This window comes from Myiozetetes cayanensis, unplaced genomic scaffold, assembly GCF_022539395.1.
Source record: "Myiozetetes cayanensis isolate MyiCay16 unplaced genomic scaffold, myiCay2020 scf2-11, whole genome shotgun sequence".
Taxonomy (NCBI): domain Eukaryota; kingdom Metazoa; phylum Chordata; class Aves; order Passeriformes; family Tyrannidae; genus Myiozetetes; species Myiozetetes cayanensis.
The window spans coordinates 64151373-64171244 of record NW_026087411.1 but is presented as its reverse complement, the minus strand read 5'-3'; the positions used below and the strand labels follow the sequence as shown (position 1 = coordinate 64171244).

General features: G+C 35.4%; 1 protein-coding gene across 4 annotated transcripts in view; it reads right to left on the bottom strand.

Moving 5' to 3' along the window:
- Positions 1-7848: 7848 nt before the first annotated feature.
- The window catches only part of TBC1D32 (TBC1 domain family member 32), an 83315-nt gene continuing 71291 nt past the window's right edge, over positions 7849-19872 (bottom strand). For 2 of the 4 annotated variants that reach the window (XM_050315742.1, XM_050315744.1), the window contains 6 exons: positions 16256-16325; positions 15356-15471; positions 14234-14388; positions 12680-12820; positions 10726-10914; positions 7849-8457 (listed from right to left, as the gene is read on the bottom strand). In XM_050315742.1, coding sequence (XP_050171699.1) covers positions 8338-8457; positions 10726-10914; positions 12680-12820; positions 14234-14388; positions 15356-15471; positions 16256-16325 — 791 coding nt within the window. In that variant the 3' untranslated portion in view covers positions 7849-8337. Of the gene's footprint in view, positions 8458-10725; positions 10915-12679; positions 12846-14233; positions 14389-15355; positions 15472-16255; positions 16326-19872 lie in introns of those variants that run through there. The other 2 variants (XR_007628948.1, XM_050315743.1) reach the window with 2 other exon arrangements.

The window sequence follows — 19872 nt, the reverse complement described above, 5'->3', positions numbered from 1 at the left end:
TGGAAGGATCTGGTAAGAATCAAAGTGGTGCAAGCACTTTCCATTCCCACAAGTGGGAATATTTAACATAGGGACTGGGACTACAGAAGATAGCAGCTTGTTGTTTTCCTCGGAGCTCTTTATGCAATATGTTAAATAATTCCTTGTTATTTGGGGGGCAGTACTGATGGAGAGGGGGACTATTTTTATGGGAGACATTTAAAAGGGTTTGCATCTCTGAAAAGAATCACTATGCTTTTGGAAAATGTTTGATGAAATTTGTTGTCAACATTTTTTTGAGGCAAACAGTCCCATTATTATTCACCGCAGAGAATGAGCCAGCAGCTTCAGGGTGGAAGATCTTATTGTCTTCCTTATCATAGTGTGTTAGTATTGCATGATGTTGTCAATAGCTGTTTGAAACTCTATCCTGACAGAGGAAGAACAACTGATACTAAGAACAGCCCTAGTGTCAGGCTGCAGCAGTGTTGCAGGATAAAAACAGAACAATGGTTGTTAAGCACTACACTGAGATTCTCCCACTTCCACAGTTCTGGATGCTTTGGAAGCTTCAAATCTACTGTATGTTGAAGGTGAAGGCAATTACTCAGGATCTAAAATTAGTTTCTCTAAAGGAAAAAGCTGCAAGACTCCAAGTGATTTGCTGAAAATTCATTAAAGTTAATTTTCACGGGAGTCTGAAAGGGTTGGTGTATCTAGAGACCATGGTTTCCCCTCACTTCCAGGTTCTGTACAAAATTAATTTCCTACAAATATCTGAATGACTCCAGAGTGATTTAGACAGATGGTCTAACTGGCTTCATGGGTCTATAATTTCCCTCAGAAGGAATTCCTTGCCAAAATTGTATTTGTTCCAAACTTTGGTTTCCTATTTTCTAGCAGGAGGCTTTTCTCTGCTGATTTAGAGCTAGAGGAAAAATGACATTATAACTAAACACCATCCTGAATCAACATGGGGAATAAGTTCGTTTGAACTGGAAATCTTTACCTAGAATGTCCATGACAGAAACTGTGATAGTATACACATTACGGCATTGTTCACAACAGTGGGTTTTACAGATCAAGTATGAAAAAAACCTGTAATTTGCCTTCTAAGTCGAAACTGTGCTGCAGGAGGTAGCCTTGATAACTCCAGAAAATTTACCTAATCTGAACCATCAAGAATTTTGAGGAGAGGGAAGTTCAAATGGAGTGTTGTGTTGGCTTATGAATGTCTGCATTAAACTAAAGCAGCATTTTAAAGGCTGAGTCCATTTTAAACTAATTCCCACAACATGGGTGAATCTGATACCAGGATAGGCTCTGAGTGAGAGCACAGGACATACCAAGAGCAGATGAAATCTTTTGAGAGAGTAAACACCAATTTCTTTGAAATTGTTGATTTCCCTTGGAGTTTTTATTTCTGTGATGTTTGTTTCCTTTAAAACCTACTCCAAAAAAGCCTGCTTTCCCCATTTATCATTCAGAGCAAATTTCATGTATTCTCCTTGCCTCCTATTGTTGAGCAGGAAACTGACTTGATTAAATATTAGTCAAGTGTCAGTTCCCAATTTAACCCCATCTAAATTAATTTTTCAAACCATTTTGATACCTCCCTATGCACCACTACATTCTGTATTATGGTTTAAGGCCTTTTGTTTCTTTGTGGTGAAACGGAATCAAACAGCATTATGCTCTGGAGCTATGGGGCTTTTTAAATTTACTGGTTTGGTATCAGAGGAACAGGCAAAATGTTTTTTCTGCTGAGTATAAAAACACTTTCTGAATCTGCTCTTGTTAGGTGAAGTAATAAAACTGGTACCTTATTCATGATCTGAAATTTAAAAAATTGTTCTCCTTTAGCTCAGATTTTGAACAAAAGTGAAATCTGAAGGGACATGATCTGTGTTTATGGAAATGGCATTTTAAATTATTGGAAACTACGTTAAGTAATTTAGCTTTGAAGACCTGTACCTCTGTCTACTTATGTGTGATTAGTTAGTAAAATGCCATAGGAGGTGTCATGAATATAGTCCACTGATTTGCAGAAACAATGCAAACACTGCAGCTCTCCAAACAATTTCTTTGTGGGAAATAGATACCAGTAACTTCTTCTGGCACAGATACAATGTTACATTTCAAACAAGTTTTGAATTTTTATCTGCTTAAAATAGTCAAAATTTTATCTTCAGTTCTAGTCCAATATGGTATATAGGTACACACTATACTTTAATGGGAAAATGTATGTTGTCATTACCATTCTTAAATTCTTCAAATACCTTTTTTCGCTGTTCTTGCTGAGATTGTTCCATCTCTACTTCCTTGTGTTCATTTTGGGGGGAATTTTTTTTAATGATTTGCTTAAAATATATCAAAGACAACTGCAGGAGAACATATCCCATTGATACTAACTGAATTATTATTTTTTTTAAATATATTTTTGGGACCGAAAGGTAAGATGGCAGAGTTAACTCACTGTATATCTTTGGCTGTGAAACTTGGAACAGAGTACGTACTTTAGAATGACATGTTCTAGAATTGCATGTAATCTCATAAAATCAGATCATGACTGAATATATTGATCTGCTGATTTATTATTTAAAAAGCAACTGTGTTCTACTGGTTAGTTATCTGCACTGTAAAACGATAGCCTCTTCCAGTTTGTCACCGTAGCTCCTCCCTCCTCCATCTCCCCCATTCTTGTTGGTGATATGATTTTCTTGTTTGGCGGGTGGGGGGAGGGGGAAGACAGATTTCAGGCTAGATTAAAAAGTTGTTGTCAGAAATCTCTTCTCCACATAGCTGATCACACAGTGACTAAATCCCCTTCTGATAACCTAACCTAGCAATCTTCTCTCCAGTGGACTTAATTGCATTATATCTCATAGGACATGAACTGTGTAACAGTTGCCTAGTATTCCTCAGTTTTGCAGTCATCTGAAAATGTTCTGAGAGTGTTAGAATTTCACCCACTTCACTGGGTTTGTTGCAGTTTCTGATCCTGTTGCACTGCAACTCCTGCTATGTGTTCTTGCACTGGTGTGGAAAAGCCTGATGAACCACCTCTTTTTCTCAAGAAAGGAATTGCTTTCAGTTGTTGGTTTTCTCAAACAATTGCTAATAATGTACCTTTTTTCTCAAATATTTATGGCTCATAATTTCCTTCCCTGGGAGCTGCTGCTGTAACTCACTAGTGAGTGAGGGATCTGCAGTAATCTGAGCATTGCTCTCAGTAGGGACAGAGAGAACACATATGCTGAAACAGTATGATGCTAACTCCATCTTATTTGCCAAACTTCTTGCCATCCTTGAAGCATCATCCCTGTAACAAAAATGTAAATGATTGAAGGGAGTACGTGTTCACCACTACTTATCCGGACAAACAATAAAGGATGATTCTCACTCTGGAGGTGAAGAAATGCAGATTGGCCATAAAGCAGTGTCAGTACTGTGCATTATATGACACCACAGCTTTGTTTTAGTCTGGCATTTCCCAACTTCTTTCTGAATGTCAATTCAGCAGTTATGCTTTTATCCTGTAGTGTGATCTCTTGTCATTAATGATAGCATGCTATACTGAAATTAAGCCTATTGACTGGAATCTTTTAATGTTACTCAGACATAGCTCCTCTAGAAATCTATGGACTATTGCTATGAATTATCTAGAAAGTACTTTAAGACAACACAAAATTGGTTAGAGAAGCTGAGACTGTTTATCTATTGACCTAGTGATTGAATTGGACATCTTAAACCAGCTAAACCCAGAGTTTAGAGTGTAACTATTTACCACTGATCTATTTTTTTCCCTACCACACATATAATATTTTGTTTTAAAGTTTAGTTGCTTTAGTTGCTTCCGCTACCAGTATTTCTCTTGTTGCATGGACACTATATATAGTAATGGGGAAACCATTCACACCTGCAGAACTGTCATTTTTACAAAAACAAGTAAGGATTATTTTTCTTTTTTTTTTTTTTAGACAGGTACTCAAAGTTTCCAGAAGCAAAATAACTTGTCAAAAGGCAACAGGGCAGACATCATCAGGTGAAAAATATTTTTCTGTATTCCTGCTTTTTATCTGAAAAGGCTGAGTCATGCTGCAGAGGCTAGCTGAAGGAGGTAGTCTGGAAACTGCATGTCTTTTGGAAATAACACAGATGTTCCTATTCAGTATGGCATCCCAGCTGATGGTCAGGGCGATATTACAGACAGGCAGAGGCAGCAGTGCTTAGCTGCCTCCAGCAGAAGCCTGGGTCAGGACTGCTGACAGCTTATTTGGGAGTGTTGTCGTCCTATAACTGGTTTCTCAGTTTTTCCCAGCTGGAGATTTAAGTAGCATCTTGTTGGGGAGGGTGCGGGGATGGCGCATGCATGTTTATTTTACCTCATGTTTGATTGCACATTTTAGGGACAAACAAGGAAACACTTCTTATCCATTACTGCTTGGACTGTCACTGGGGATTGGGAACAATGAGACAGCTGAAACTAGGAGAGAAAAAAAGCCAGAGGTAGATACAGTCAAGATGGAAAGCAGGGACAAAGGATCTGGAAGAGGCAACCGAGAAAATACAATTAGAATTAGAGATAGAAACTGTCTATATGTCAGTAAAATAGTTCCATAAAAGAAAACAGGGAGATGAATGGAGAAATTTATATATAAACCCAAAAGGGAGTCCTCAAACTGGGGGTAATACAACATAATGAGCATGTCTTCAGGTATCTGTTGTTAAAATGGTCATTTGTTTTTAGGCTGTCATTGATGCAAAGAAGATGTGATTGGTTTCCCTGACTACTATCACTTCAAGCTCTATTTCAGTCTACTTGTAACATGCATTGATGTCCTGTTTTTGTCATGAGGCACAATGGGATATTATTACCAGGTATTAAGATTTAGAATTTACACAGAATTTTCATGCACTAAATGCTTTACGATGTTCCCTAATTAATCATCTCAACACCTACACAGACTGTATGAAAATGTAGCAGTTTTGCAGATGGGGAAACTGCAGCTGATTGAATTGCTGGAGGCAATTCAAAAAGTGCTTTTATCAGTACCAGCACTTGGTAAGTCGGGCTGTTTGCTTTCTATTTGCATTTGACTCTTCTTCCCTGTTATTGTGTTACTGTACCTCTTTGGATTAATTTGATGCAATATTGATGAAAGTTGTTAATATTAAGGTTCAGCTCTGCAGTGCCTCTCTCTTCCTTGCTGGGGGACAAGGAATACAAAATGGTTGCTATTTAGGTGGCAAGAGTCCCTGGGTTACTCATATGCCTAGCACAAGAGCCAATTTTCTTGACAAATTTCTGCTGCTGCTAAAGGAACTGATGACTTCATAATTGGTAGTTTAATCAACCATGGTCTCTTTAAAAGGGCATGGCATTTCTGGAAACACATATATATTAGCGTTCTAATGTTAGTCACCATCCAGATGTTTGTTATTTGGCTGTTTTGAAATACATTCAAAAAAATGTTACATAAAAAAAAGAAACTGCTATTAAGGTTAAAAACCCAGATATTATGGGAGTCTTATATAATATTCTTTGGCCTCTGTGTCAGGCAAATACTTGGTTCCATCAGTTCTTGTCATAATTCATTCTTCATCCTTGCCAGCCTCTTTTATTAATGTGGGTAAGATAACACAGTTCACAGAAGTCCGAAAATATTTAAAACATATTTTTGCTAGACAGTGAAAAAAGCTAAACTCTCAAACTTATGAAACATACAGTTAGTAAAATAGAAATTAGTGGTAAAACATCAGTTAGTGTTCACTCTTAGGTTACATATAATTTCAGAAATGTTTCCGGATGTTCTAATGTGTTTTATAATTTGAATTCCTGTATATGTTCAATTCCTGTATGGATATTCTTTTTATTTAGCAAAGCTGTTTTTCAAGAACTTTACAGTAATGTTTAGTTTGTCTCATAGGAATGTGGTAACAACACTGAGTAAGTCTAAATTCAACATTTGGGGCTTCTGTTAGACTTTGAAAAGATTTATTTTATCATGCATCCTAATAAAAATATTTTGGGATTCCAGACATTCTGTAAAGAAAACATTACTGCAGGTGTTGACAAATCATAGCATTTTCCCTACTTTTTTAACCAAATAAAGAATTACTTAATGTCTAACTTTCACTATGCAATACCATCAGGTAATGTTACCTACATAACTAGGATGCATTTGAAGAATTTATAGTGCCGTTACTAAACAAGCTACAAGACATGTGATCAATTATGCTGATTAACTATGCTTCACAGTATAAAGATGACTTCATCTAAAAATACAGCTGATAAGTAACTTTTTGCTAGAGAAACTAAATCTTGTTTCTTTGATAAAGAAGCAATTGGAAGCATCAAGGTACTAAGGGTCTGACATTAAAGGTAACAGCAGAAGTGGGGCCTTTCACTTCAATTTAAACTGGTGCAACTCTTACTTTCACTGAAATGAAACTGAAATCCTAAGAATGCATAAATCTACTAATAAAATATATATATTCAGTATTTGTCTTTCAGAAACTCTGGGGAGTTGAAGGAGGAAGCACAAATGTCAAGAAACTTCAGAATAATTGCTGCAAAATTACTCAGGGAAGATGAGTATCTCATAGTAAGAACAGGTATATTGTTCAAGACCAAGCCAAAAATCATCGTTTACAAAAAGCTGTTTATGAACTTGATGACACTAAAGAATCACTAGGTAGTTTTATGGAAAGACCTTGTAAATCCAGGTGCTTGTAAGTTTTGATCAAGGCTAAGCAAGCAAAAGGACAAGCTCAACCCTCAAACTGAAGTCAGAGATCATCAGTCAAAACTATCTGTATAAATGAATATTACAAAAGATCAGTACAGTTACTCTGCGGGTCAGAACGCAACAAATGTCCATTCTGTAGGAAGTGTATTACAGAATAAAAAAGCAGGCAAGTGTCTCACTTCATGCGTGGATGCCTCTGTTTGGAAATTTTCCCGTAAGTTTTGCTCCAAGAGTGTTTCTAAACCTTACAGAATAAGCTAAGCTGTGAGGGACCCACTGGGAACATCAAGTCCTATACTCCTGGCCCTGCACAGGACACCCCAAGAGTCACACCATGTGCCTGAGAGTGCTGTCCAAATGCTTAACTCAGGCAGGCTTAGTGCTGTGATCACTTCCCCAGGAAACATGTTCCAGTGTTCAACCACGCTCTGGGTGAAAAACATTTTCCTGATACCTAATCTATTGGCCTTGTAAGTCAAGTTAATCCCACTGTCTGAACTCTTTCAACCTTCCCAATGCTCAGACAGTGAACTTGCAAGTAACTCATGAGACAGAGCTTTGAAACAGAAAGTTCTACAGGTGAGGTGGTATATGAGAAATAGACTAAAGTCCACTTTACCACAATGCCTCCTGTAGCAGAGAATGAAAAATATAGGGTAGAGATAAATGGGAATTATTGCATCTACTGAGAGAACACCTTTCAGTACAGTTGAAAAGTCCTCAACAGAAGAGGCCAACAACATACAAAAATGAGGAGGAGAAAAAAATCTTGCAAAATTAAAACAATCTATAAATAATATAGAGTGGGTACGAGGGAGAGAGAAGATGCTTGTCTAGTGATGGGAAGGATGAAGCAAAACAGATCACGGTTTTTCTCCATTTTTCATTATAAATACATTAAAAATGAAATTTAAGAATAAATTTTAATAACTGTTCTAATTTGAGATTTTCTTTCCATGTGATATACACTCTCTGCATAAGTGAATGAGAAATCCTTGAGTGGCCTGCTATTCATACCTCTGAAAAACAACAATTTCTAAAGATTATAATTTCATTCAGACAGGAAAACTAATTATGCTTTATAACATAAAATTCTTTATTTTATTTTAAAAAGGTCAGGAATATAAAGTGTTTTTTCATTGTATATATTTGAACATCCCATTTTCTCAACATTATCCACAAAGAACAGAGAACTTGTTTTTCATTTGTTGATTTGTCATGTACATGAATACACACATTAGTTGTTCTTAAATACAAAAAAATTCCCTTTGTCAGACCCTAACAAAATATGGAGGTTTTAGGACTGTGCTACAAAGGGATGACAATGACACAATGAGTTGGTAAGAGGTTCAAGGCTTTATGAGGACCGAGCATCCTACAGTTGGGTTCTGAAGATACTTCTGCTAACTGAAAATGAGGCTATGAATGCACATAGCCTGTATGGGAAAATCTGGTCATCAAATTTAAGGTACTTAATTTTGAAAAACTATATTCTGCTCTTTATTTTACAGTATGTACATTTAAACAGCCTGGCTGATTTTAGGTGAGACTGATCCTTTTAAAGGATGTAACCAAAACTGGAAAATAAAGTGCTTGTTTGCTTCATCTATGTATTCTGCACTCTTATGGTCCTCATGTCTTTCAGCAGCATAGGTCTGTAGACTGCCTCCAAGTTTTCCATGTAGTCTAAATAATCACTCACTTGGAATCCATGGAGTGCTTCTTCCTGAACAAATAAACAGAGAAAACATTTATTATCTAGGAAAAAAAGATGCTCAACTCAAATTTAATGAATTTCAAGCTTCTAAAGATTGCCCATTTTGTTCTGCTTGTCATAGCCTGGGTGTTTAAAATAGATTTTATTACATTTTATTCAGAAATACAGATTTGGCAATATCTGCTTCCAGACAGTTTTTTCTAATTACAGACTTGATATCACATAGTTTTATTTCATGTGGACATTTTTTATCTCATTTTTGGATAACATGACATTGAAGATTTTTAAGAAAAACAAAGTAAGCTTTAAGAAGGGAAAGCCAGGTGCTAAAATATTCTTTTGAAAAAAGATTTCTGCACCAACACAGGGCATGATAAGTGGGGCTTCTATATCCAGCTAGATTCTTAAGAAAACCAGATTAATAACAGATGCATACTTTTAAAATCAATTATAAAGGAAGACCTTTATGAAGTGCTTAAATAAAACCAGACAAAGTATTTCTGCATCACCACAAGTGAGCAATTCCTAGCAATTCCAAAACACAGAGTAAAAGAAGGTGCCCTGAGAAAAAAGAAACAAACAGACCATGTTCCTTGTCATGACTACTATATTAGAGGGAGAAGGTGGATGCAGGATCCTGAAGCACAATCAGGTAAAATGGGTGAATTTGTTGCTGTTGTGCACCCCTCATCTACTAATCAGCATTACCACTGTTGGCACCATGAGCTGCAAAAAATTCTCTGCAGACAGACAGTCCCTGTGGACACATGTTGTACCTCTGGTGTATTGACTATGCATCTCTGCTAAGTGGAATTTTGAAAACACATATTCAGGATTGGAAGGCTGCACTTTGGCATCTGAACAGGAATTAAAAATGGTCTTTGTGTTCCTCCTCCCCTACACACAAGCAAAATTGAAGGTACAATTTTAACTTTCAAGTTGTTCTTCATGCGCTGTGAGAAGGTTGACTACAGTGGAATATAAAAAATATATCATATCTATAGCTGAAATTGAATAGCATGTAGTGACACGACGGGAGGAATGGCTTCAAACTCAGAGTAGGTTTAGATTAGATATTAGGAAGAAATTTACTGTGAGGATGGTGAGGCACTGGCACAGGTTGCTCAGAGCAGCTGTGGATGCCCCACCCATGGAAATGCTGAAGGTCAGACTGGATGGGGTTTTGAGCAACCAGGTCTAGCTGAAGGTGTCCCTGCCCATGGCAGGGGCTTAAAACTGGATGGTCTTTAGGGTCCTTTCCAACCCAAACCATTCTCTGGTTCTTTTTTTTTTTTTCTTTTAATTTCTATTAATTAAGAGCTATCAGAACCAAGAGTACGCTATGAACTCCTTTACTACTGCAGTGGTCACTCCATGAATTGTAGATATTCCTCTATGGCATTAATATACATTTTTTCTCATTAATTTAACAGTATCGTGCCAAATCTTTGGCCTGTTTATACTGCAAGTGGCAACATACAAATTCTCTCTTCTGTAATTTACATATACTATCCAGTAATGACATCAAGCGTTTAAGTCACATTGTCCATAACCAGGGAAAAATAAACAAAACATTCATTAGACTGTATACCAAACATTTTCAAGGAAACTGATTGAGCTGACATATTATTCACATTTAAGAATATGTAAGTTGGACGCAAACCAGTCAGAAAACTACTATTCTTACGATAGATTAAGATGCAGATATCTAGTTCTCAGAAGAATTTTGAGAGAAGAAAAAAAGATCAAAGGCAAAAATGTCTTTGTGAAGAAGAGTAAAATACTGTATCCATTTGTGACTGCAGCTACAGCTAAGCAGTACCCTGCAAAAAATAAAAAACCCCAAACATAATTTGTAATATCGAAAGACTTTGAAATTGTGTGGCTGGTTGTACAGTAACTGCCTTCTCATCAATATGACAGCTCGATAAGCTTGCTGCCACATCTCTTCAAGCTTCAATAAAAGACCACTGTGTAAACTCACCTTTTCTGGAGAGCACCTATTTTAATGAGATTGAGTCCACATACATGACTTATGTGGCTATTTACTTTCCTTATGAAGGGAACTGATTAGGACAAAACAGAGCAAAGCTATTCTCTAGAAAATACTATACCACACTTTCCTGCCAGGGAATAATTCAAATTGAAGTATTATCCCACTCACTGAAAATGATTAAGTGAAACTCAGTAAGAGTTCCAGATTAAGTAATGTATATGTTTTCAGTATTGAGTCTTGCTTCTCCTCAGCAATTGAAATATTAAAAAAGAAACCATTACTTTAAGAAAAACCTGAAGATCTTGGGCTTCAGTGTGCTTCAAAATGTCTTGCTGTAGGTGTCTGAACACAGAAATACACATATATATTTGATAATCAGGGCCAAGTAAAATACAGATAGCAATGTAGTGACAGATCTCACTCCAGTCCATGTAATTCCAGAAACACTGAGTTATCCACTGCAGACAAATCTAGATGAGAATGAAAGTATATATAATTAAATCATTGTAGACGTCATAACTGATCAGCTTTATCTCTTTTCCATAAGACAGACCCTTTTCTTAAACAATTAAAGGGATGAGGTACAAAAGAAACCAAGAATCACCATTTTTAAAGCAGAGCCTCTGAACAGACTTCTAGTGAGTTCAGCTGAACTTAACACCCTGTAACCAGGTAGATCACTTATTTGAGTATATTCCAGCAACTCCTGAGCTTGAAACATAAAACTCAAAGCTCAGGGAAAGCAAAGGTCATTTTTTTCAAGACTTGTTTTAAATGTGGCCTAAAGGGTAATGACAGTGATGAAGGTATGTTCAATGTGGTTTTTCCTTTAAATTAGTTCTTTGCCTTATAAATGAATATTAGGCCCTTCCCTAAGACACATTTTCATTTAATGAAGTGGGTATGGAACACAGTTAGTGACTCCTTTTTCCTGTTCCAAATTACAATGTATTAAGATGTATACTGGATATTTCATTTAGTTCTAGACCACAAATCTTCTGCTAATCAGTCCTTAAAGTGTTTAAAAATATGCAGCAGGAGAAGTACCAGGATTCTAATTAGATGACAACAGCCGTACTCTGGCAGTAAATCTGTTTTGAGGTATTTATTGATGCACACAATCACTTAAATGCATCAGAACTGTTTCCACAGCTCAGAGTTTGTTTCTTTTTAAAGCTCCAGTAGAACTGCAAAATCACACAAAAGATACAGTGGCATTTCAGTAATGTGATAAATGAATGAAAAAATCCTTGCCAGCAGTTTAGAATAGTAACTACTCTATTACTGAGGGCACACAATTAAAAAAAGCATACAGTGTAATTTGCACCAGAATAGGTGAAGAAGGAGTGACTTTCTCCATGTGTTTTCACACCCCAAAAGAAGGAACCTTATTATAAGCACCTCATTCCTAGGCTGAGATAAATTTCCTTATCTGTCAATCTTCTCAAAGACCAGCCCCAAGCTGACTATTTTAAGCAATGTCTGAACCATACTGGCATCTGCCCCCATTAAGAAGCCTCTTCAGCTGCAAATCTTGCAGCAAAAAGGAATTTTGAAGGCGTAAGATGAAAAATGTTTTCCTTGACTCAGAACAGCAATAAGCTTTCTTTCTGTGGTGCGATGTCTTTTGAATTGGCCATCTAACTCATTACTGCATGAAGCTCTTTGTGCTTCATCATGATTGCAGTCTTTATAAATAATGCTTCACACCAAAGAAGTTTTGTAAGTACACAAAATGAAAGCTATCATTATAGATAACTATTCTTCTTTAGCAAAATCTCTTTACTATAAAAGAATATTATGTTACCTGATTGTAATAGATATGGTAGCTCATATAAAATTAATTTTGCTCTAGTACACCCAAACTGCTTCCTATTATATAACTACTCCAAATTATTCATTTCCCTCCTATAGTACATTTAGAGAATTATTCCGGATACTTGGTTTAGTTTTAATGCTAAATCTGAGAGTTTAGTATATATTATTTTTATCAAGTTTTCTGCATGAAGATGTAATAGAAGGTCATCAGCTTCAGTACTGTCATTTTCTACAATCAGTTGCTTTCCATTTTCAGATGCTTTAAGTCACTACGTGGTCAATACCATCTCTTACCCCCAATTTCATAACCACTACACGAGTACTGCACAAAAAAACCACAGTAGTTCCTCAGAGTTCTTGATTTTGTGCATTTAAGTCAAAAGGTTGATGATACTTTAATACACTTTGATTAGTTACCTGGGATGGAGTGAAGCCAGACATGTGGAAGGCTGAGCAGACAAGTGGCAACTCAGCTTTCAGCAACATTTCAATGTGGTGAGCACTGCAAAAATAGACTGGATGGATGCCATATTCCACTGTTGTAACAGGCAGGTGAATCTGGTTAACAACATTGAGGTTAAATCTGGTTAAAAAAAATTAAGGAATAGGATCACAGCCTACAAAACTTTGTTTTTTATAATACTTTGCTAAGAACAATATATAAAAATATACACTTTTACGCATAAGATAAGTCATTCTGATTATTTTAGAGACAGGAAACAGAATAAACAAAAAAGGTCACACTACCATCAATAAAAACTTTAGTAAAACTAAAGAAAAGTGTTGATAACATATAATGATTATTCCTTTTAATTAGAGTCTAGTTCTTTATTATATATAGGCTTTAATTGTCGAAGGGTTGGAGAAACCATTGTTATATTTTAATCAAAGGAACAGAAAGAAAAAAGAGACCAATTTCTGTTGGATTTTTTTTTCTCCCATTTACTGGTGGAATGGAACTTCTGTGGTATTTGAAGTTGTTTTCTGTAAGCACATTTCTCTGTAGTATGTGTGGAGTGCATGAGTAAAATTCTATTTTATGCAGCAAAAGCAGCAGAGGTTTTATCCCTATGGAAGGCTCTGGATATCAATGCCCATTCTAGATAATGAATCCTTGGCACCAATGGTTTTCAGCCCAATTATATTCACACAGCGCAGCAAATTTCAGCATGAATTTCATTATGCTGGAACAACCTCAGGGCCAGACTCAGTGCTGTGAATGGTCATCCCTTCTGGTGACAAGACAGACCCACTGATATTAATGCATGCATTATTCTATATGCAGGAGAGGTATGGAATATACTCCATGCATCTTACACCCCAGAGTTCTCTAGTAGAGACTACAGTTGGTTTAGAGTTTAAAAAATTCAAATGTTCAAAACATTCAAGGCAACATGACAATGTACAAAGGGCTTTATTTTAAACAGATGGAAACACCCTAATGAAAGACAGAAATTATGTTTTCTATTCCAAAAACTTGATCCAAAATACCGATAATTTAGAATTCTCAATCATATAGTATTTTTGCAGTAAAAACGTTTAAATTTTACTAAATACATTCTAAAGCATTAAGTAAATTTCAAAACTGATACTTTTACTAAAAAAAAATCAGATGGATGGACTCGCACACAATAATAATTTAAAAACATCATTCAGCAGTATTGCAGCCTTCACACAGAATTTAATGCCACTAACAGTTTGCTTTACTGACAGCTTTAAGATTCAATAACATTGCCTTTACTATCAGTCCACTTGCTATTTCACTCCTTTTAAACAAAAATTTGAGCAACTGTCAAAACTATACTTTTCTGAGATAATTTTTCAGGGTCACATATTTAGTTAGGAGGCTTTAATGAAAATTTAATGCATAAAAAAAGAAAAAAAACACTCTCAAACTAAGGAAATTAATCAAGTGTCCTTTATAAACTTTCAAAGCTGCCTTTCAGAAAGACACAGATTTTAAATTCTTACAGATAAATGCAGTCTTGGTAGCCAGAGAAATGCCGAAACAAGAAGACGTGAAAATTGCTGAAGGAACGTCAGTGTCCTCTCCCTGTCCCCTGACATTATGAGGAAGATGGAAGATGCAAACCAGTCATAGCCAGCGTAGTGCTCCTGCAAGCAGCCTGAATGACAAGGTTAAGGAACTCAGGAAGAGACCTCCTCCTCACTGCCCTGCAAGACCCACAGCCCTTATACCCAGGCCATGCTCCCAGGGGCAGGAGCTGGTTTTTTAGAGCTGGGCCAAGGGGAATAGAGCTGCACAGAAGGCAGCATCTTGAGGCGGAATTGTCTCTCAAACTGAATTAAGAGAAACAATTTGTTTTCTCCTTACAGTAATTTTTTTTCAATCTATAAGTAGTCAAGCTAAACCCAACAAGAGTAAACAAAAACCAAGCTAATGCAAAAACTCTGCACCAAAACAAGTGTGCTTATGAAGTACAAGAAAAGAGAACAGTGAAGGAGGGAAACACAAGTTGTAAAACTATAGAGAAAAAAACAAAACAAAGTAAAAGAAAAGCTTTAAAAAGGAGATTAAGCATATTATGACTAATATATCTGAAGTGTATTTAACAGCGATACAAAAGTCTAATACATGAAGAATATAGCAAAGCTTGTTGGAAAACTGTATCTGTTTTGTTTAAAAAAAAAAAAGTTCCACATTAGATCTAAAAGAGTCAGAAGTCAAAACATTCCTGTTGATCAGGTTACATCCACTTATCATTACAAAGGCAAAACCATTAACAGTGTTGGTATTGTGGAAGTACCACAAATACTCATTAATGTTCAAAGCTGCATTGCTGCAGACTCTTTACAACATACAAAGATATGATCCCACTCCAAAACAGTTAATAACAAAAATGAATGAGACTTGCACTTCTAAAAAAGTATGGGAACAAAAGGGTGAACATTTTCTTGGGTGCATTGGGTGTGCATTTTAACTTATCAGATTTTCAAAGTGAAAGTGCTGCTTTTTAAAAATTGTCTTCTGTAAATACTACACATCTATACCACTATCAAAAGCCCAAAGCAAGACTTCAAATCCCATTGGCATTTTTAGGCAATATATTTTATACCATCAACAAAGGATACAAAGTGAAGATACCACAGTTCTTTGCTGTTGTTTCAGGAATTTCTCACAATTCACTAACACAAAACACAGTCCATTTTCGGCATCTTCTTTTAGCAAGTTTAAATATTTTCCATATCTAGCACAAAAAGTTCAAACCCAAAACTGTTTAAATACTTTAATTCCTAAAAGCAAGAACTCATTTTAATAAGCCTGTAACAGTAAATCTGTCATAGCATTGTTAATCACTGTGTTGTAGATATACACATAAATGATTAAAGAAAACCTATTATGCACCATCTAGGAAGGATACATACCAAACATCTGCTACTCAGCGTTAAAATTCCTCACCTAAACTCCTTTTAGTTCAGTTTTAGAGACTGTTATGAGGAGGAGCTAGTACTCTAACAGACAGGACTCAGTTTCTTTACATACAATATTTAGAATTCGATATAAGTATATTGTACATGTAAGTATTACAATCTGAATTCAAATACTAATGCTGAAGATATCAGCCTGTGAAAGCATAGACATCTTAGCTTTTCCTCTGCAAATTACCAGCCAAATAAAATGTTTAAATGGCATATAACTAAGCTTAGCTAAACAGAACCATTTAGACAAGTAATGCAAGGGAAAAAAAAGACACATGATTCAGGATAATGCAATTTTATGGTAAATCTTACTAGCAAGTTACCATTAGTCTTTACAAAAATAAAGGATAATACCATATATAATCTGTAAAGATTATTTAATTATGTACTAATAATTTTTTAATTTACAGTTAGAATTCATTTTCTTGAAGTTTATCTTGGATTTATATAGTGTAAAGCAATGAGCTGATGGATTAAGCATAATTAAAGTCATTCCATGAAAATCAAACAAATCCTAGAAATACTCTAGGGAAATATTTTAATACCATGTACCTGACTGTCATTTCAACACCAAGCTGCTGCACAGATGAAAGGTTTTCTTTCTTCACATCTATTTCCACGGCTAAAACAAAAGGAAATAAACTAAATAAAGTATTATGGGAAATATGATTTTACCGGCATACAAATGTAAAGCCTCTTTTATATATGCATACCAATTATCCAAAACTGTTTCTTACTTGAAATTAGTTTAGCAATGTTTGGAAAGGATACATCAAGAAACTGCTTTTTTTTTTTTTTTTAATGAAAACCACCTTCTTGATAAGGAAATCCTCATTAGTATGTTTATCATTAGCTTAACAGCATGATGTAAGCGAGTCACACCTTTTTCAGTCCCATTTCTTAGTAGAACTTTATAATTTTTCGCCTAGAAATCAGGAAAGGCAACATATTCTGATCTACTTTCTTCCATTCCAGTGGCCTTAAAGTCTCTTAGCTGCAATTCCAACTTTATTAAAGCAAATTCTATTTTGATATGAATCACAGAAAACTTTATAACTGATGGATTTTAAAAATCCTGTATTTCTACACATTTTTTTCACACAGTAACACATACTCCATTGTCTATATTTGTTTAAACTAAAACTCCAAGTTAAAAAAATTCAAGAAACCCCTGCTGTAGTATTTTCTTAACATTTCAAATCCTAAATTCAATTAAAAATGGGCATTTTTCCTATCATGAACATGTATCATCTAATATAACTATACCACATACAAACATTACAGTCTAATAATATTACGAGTTACAAAACTGAGGGTTTAAACCTTTAATATAATTCTTTGAAAGTCCTACTTAAAAAACAGCAACAAATGAAACAAATAAAAATCCCTAATAACTGCCAACATTTGTAAAAAATGTAATAGATATGGCAGTAGAAGTTAAAATATATTCATGTAAATGATAAATGCAAAAATCTGACGAGTTATGTTGAAATTTTTATGAAGAAAATAATACAACAAAATTACAAATTACACTTAACAATGAAGCAGTAAAATTCATCTGAGGAAGTATGGTAAGAAAACAAACCTCACTGTTTTACAACTTTCACAGAGTACAATAATTTAAAGTGTTAGGGTAATGAGAAATTACTTTGTACTTTTGACAAATACATTTATACGTAAGAAAAATCAACTGATCTTCCAGAAAAATGAATTTATTAAATAATCTGATGGGACTGAAATATAAACCCACATCAGAAAGGGTTTTTTTTACCCCAATAATAGAAGTTCAAATATTGCATAGGATAGCATCCCAGCAATGCAATATTTGGAAGAATACTTACAAAATTACAGGGCCTTTCAGTTAAAAATCCACAGAGGTAACTGAAACAGTTCTTAACTTTTTACGGCTCCTGTTCCAAGTGACCTCTTTACTCAGTCTGCAATTACCATACTAAGTCAATTAGTTTTTGAGTTCCTGTGTGCAACTGTGAAGGCAAGAGGCATACTTACATCCTAGAAAATAGGGGGACTTGGAATGAGTTGGCAATGGCTAATGGCTAATTCAGTCCTAACATCACCATATTTAATGGTAGGACAGATGCAAGGAGTACAGCAACCTCTAAGTCACAATACAGCCCTGCTTCCATTCTGAGATGGATCCTCTTGAAGGTGGCAATGCAGAAGCTGGGATTCCAGTCCAGCAAGGGTGAAATGAGGAACAGCTCAACCCACAGTCTGAGCCCACTTTCCGTTTTGCAACAGTTTAGAAGTACTGAATGCTTATTTCCCATTAACATTAAAAGAACACAACTGACCTCACTGATTCTCATTGTCTTTTCTTCTGTGTTGTAATAATTTCTTAGTTGATGAGAAGGGTTTTCTCCCTATCAGTTTTCCTTTTGATATTTTCCCCGGTATTGAGAAAGAAGATAAAATTAACGTAGTTTGGATTGAATAATGATATTCTATCACACAGTATCTCATCAAGGCAAAACCTCTTGTTTTCAGACACCACTGTATTAGACATAATCATAGCTCTGTACTCTGCTAATCTACAACTCACAATGGGAAGATGCAAACTGTGGTTCTTTGTTCTGAGTAAAAACTTTTTCTTTTCTATTTTGTTTACCACTTAAAAGAGTGGGAAGACTAGGCTTTAGAACACTATAAACTCATTTAGAATACACAAAGGACAACTTCCCACTGATTAAAAAGTGGACCTAGAAACTTTAAATGCTCCATTAAACTTAGAAAAATATTATTAAAACCAAGTGGAATATTTAAAAACTACATATTGCAACCCATGATTAAAAAGTTGACTAGTAAGCTTAGAGGAATATGTTGTGACTGTACGGCTGCAATGATGCCCATACCTCTGAATCAATATACTCAGTTAATTTTCTACAAAACTTATTTGACAGATATTTTTTAATGCACCTGAGATAGCTGCCTTGAAACACAATAGGTTTCATAACAAAAGGCATGGACATATCAGTTTTCTAAATAAGATCGCCATTTATCCTCAAAGGCCAGAACACCTCTCTGAACTGTGAATTAATAAAAACATGATACAGCACTCTGGCTATTATTAAATGGAATGAAAAACATGCCTTGGCAGCTACCTTTTTGTTTATCTAATAAAACAAAAAAAATCTATGTTGAACAGATATTTTACACTACTTTCTTTAAAAATGTAAAACACTGTAAACCAGAAACTGAGCCAAAATTAAACTAGCGACTTGAAGGATACCAGAATTCTCTGGGAGCTGATTTACAATTTTAAAAAACTGTTATAAGAGAAAGCACCTCAAGGGGTAGTACTTTTCAAAATGTTTTGTAGCATTCAGGAGCACAAAACTAGACCTCTATAAGGCATGATTTCCAAAGGCAACTACATGTAATTTTTGAACTCAATCTATAGCTATAAACACTTCAGAGTAAGTTAACTGGCATGCACAGTCCTGCAGTATTCTTTCTGATCAGACTGGACTTCAATCAACAACTTGTATGAAAGATTGCTTTCTTATTAATTTTCCCTCTTACCACGATGAAGTTTTTATGTGTTTAAATCAGAGAAAGGGCTACGCTGCATTCATACTGAAATGACAGGATGCCAAGCTGAAACAGCTTTACAGCATATTTCAGAGAACTGGTATGGTCTTAAGATAATATTTATTTCCCCGTTTAAATCGCTGTTATCACAAAGAAATCACTGGCTTCCTTTTGCGTTAAGTGGAGAAGATTACTAAAACTCTCACATTACTGATTTAGCTTTTTCAATCCCTGATGCCCCAGCCAAATGTTTTTATGTCAACACAAATACCTTTGGAAAATGTTAATGCACGCTAAATTTAAACTTCAGTGATGTTCAGAAAGATTAGTTTCCTTTGTATGGATGGAAAAGACTTTTGATTCAAAGGAACTATGCAAGTAACAATTCTGCAAGCATTCTGGATTATGAAAATCCCATGATAGCCAGGGCCACCTGCATAATTCCTGTGAATGACTCAAAAATCTTTCAAGTATGTAAGTATGTTTGCTACCAGATCTCTAGTCCTTGGCTTAGTCCATGTAAACTGAAACTGTGGAACCCATAAATTTATTTTTTTTTGTTAAACAAGAGTAGGTTTTTTCTTATTCTTCAACAGGTACCTAAACACTGCCCATGG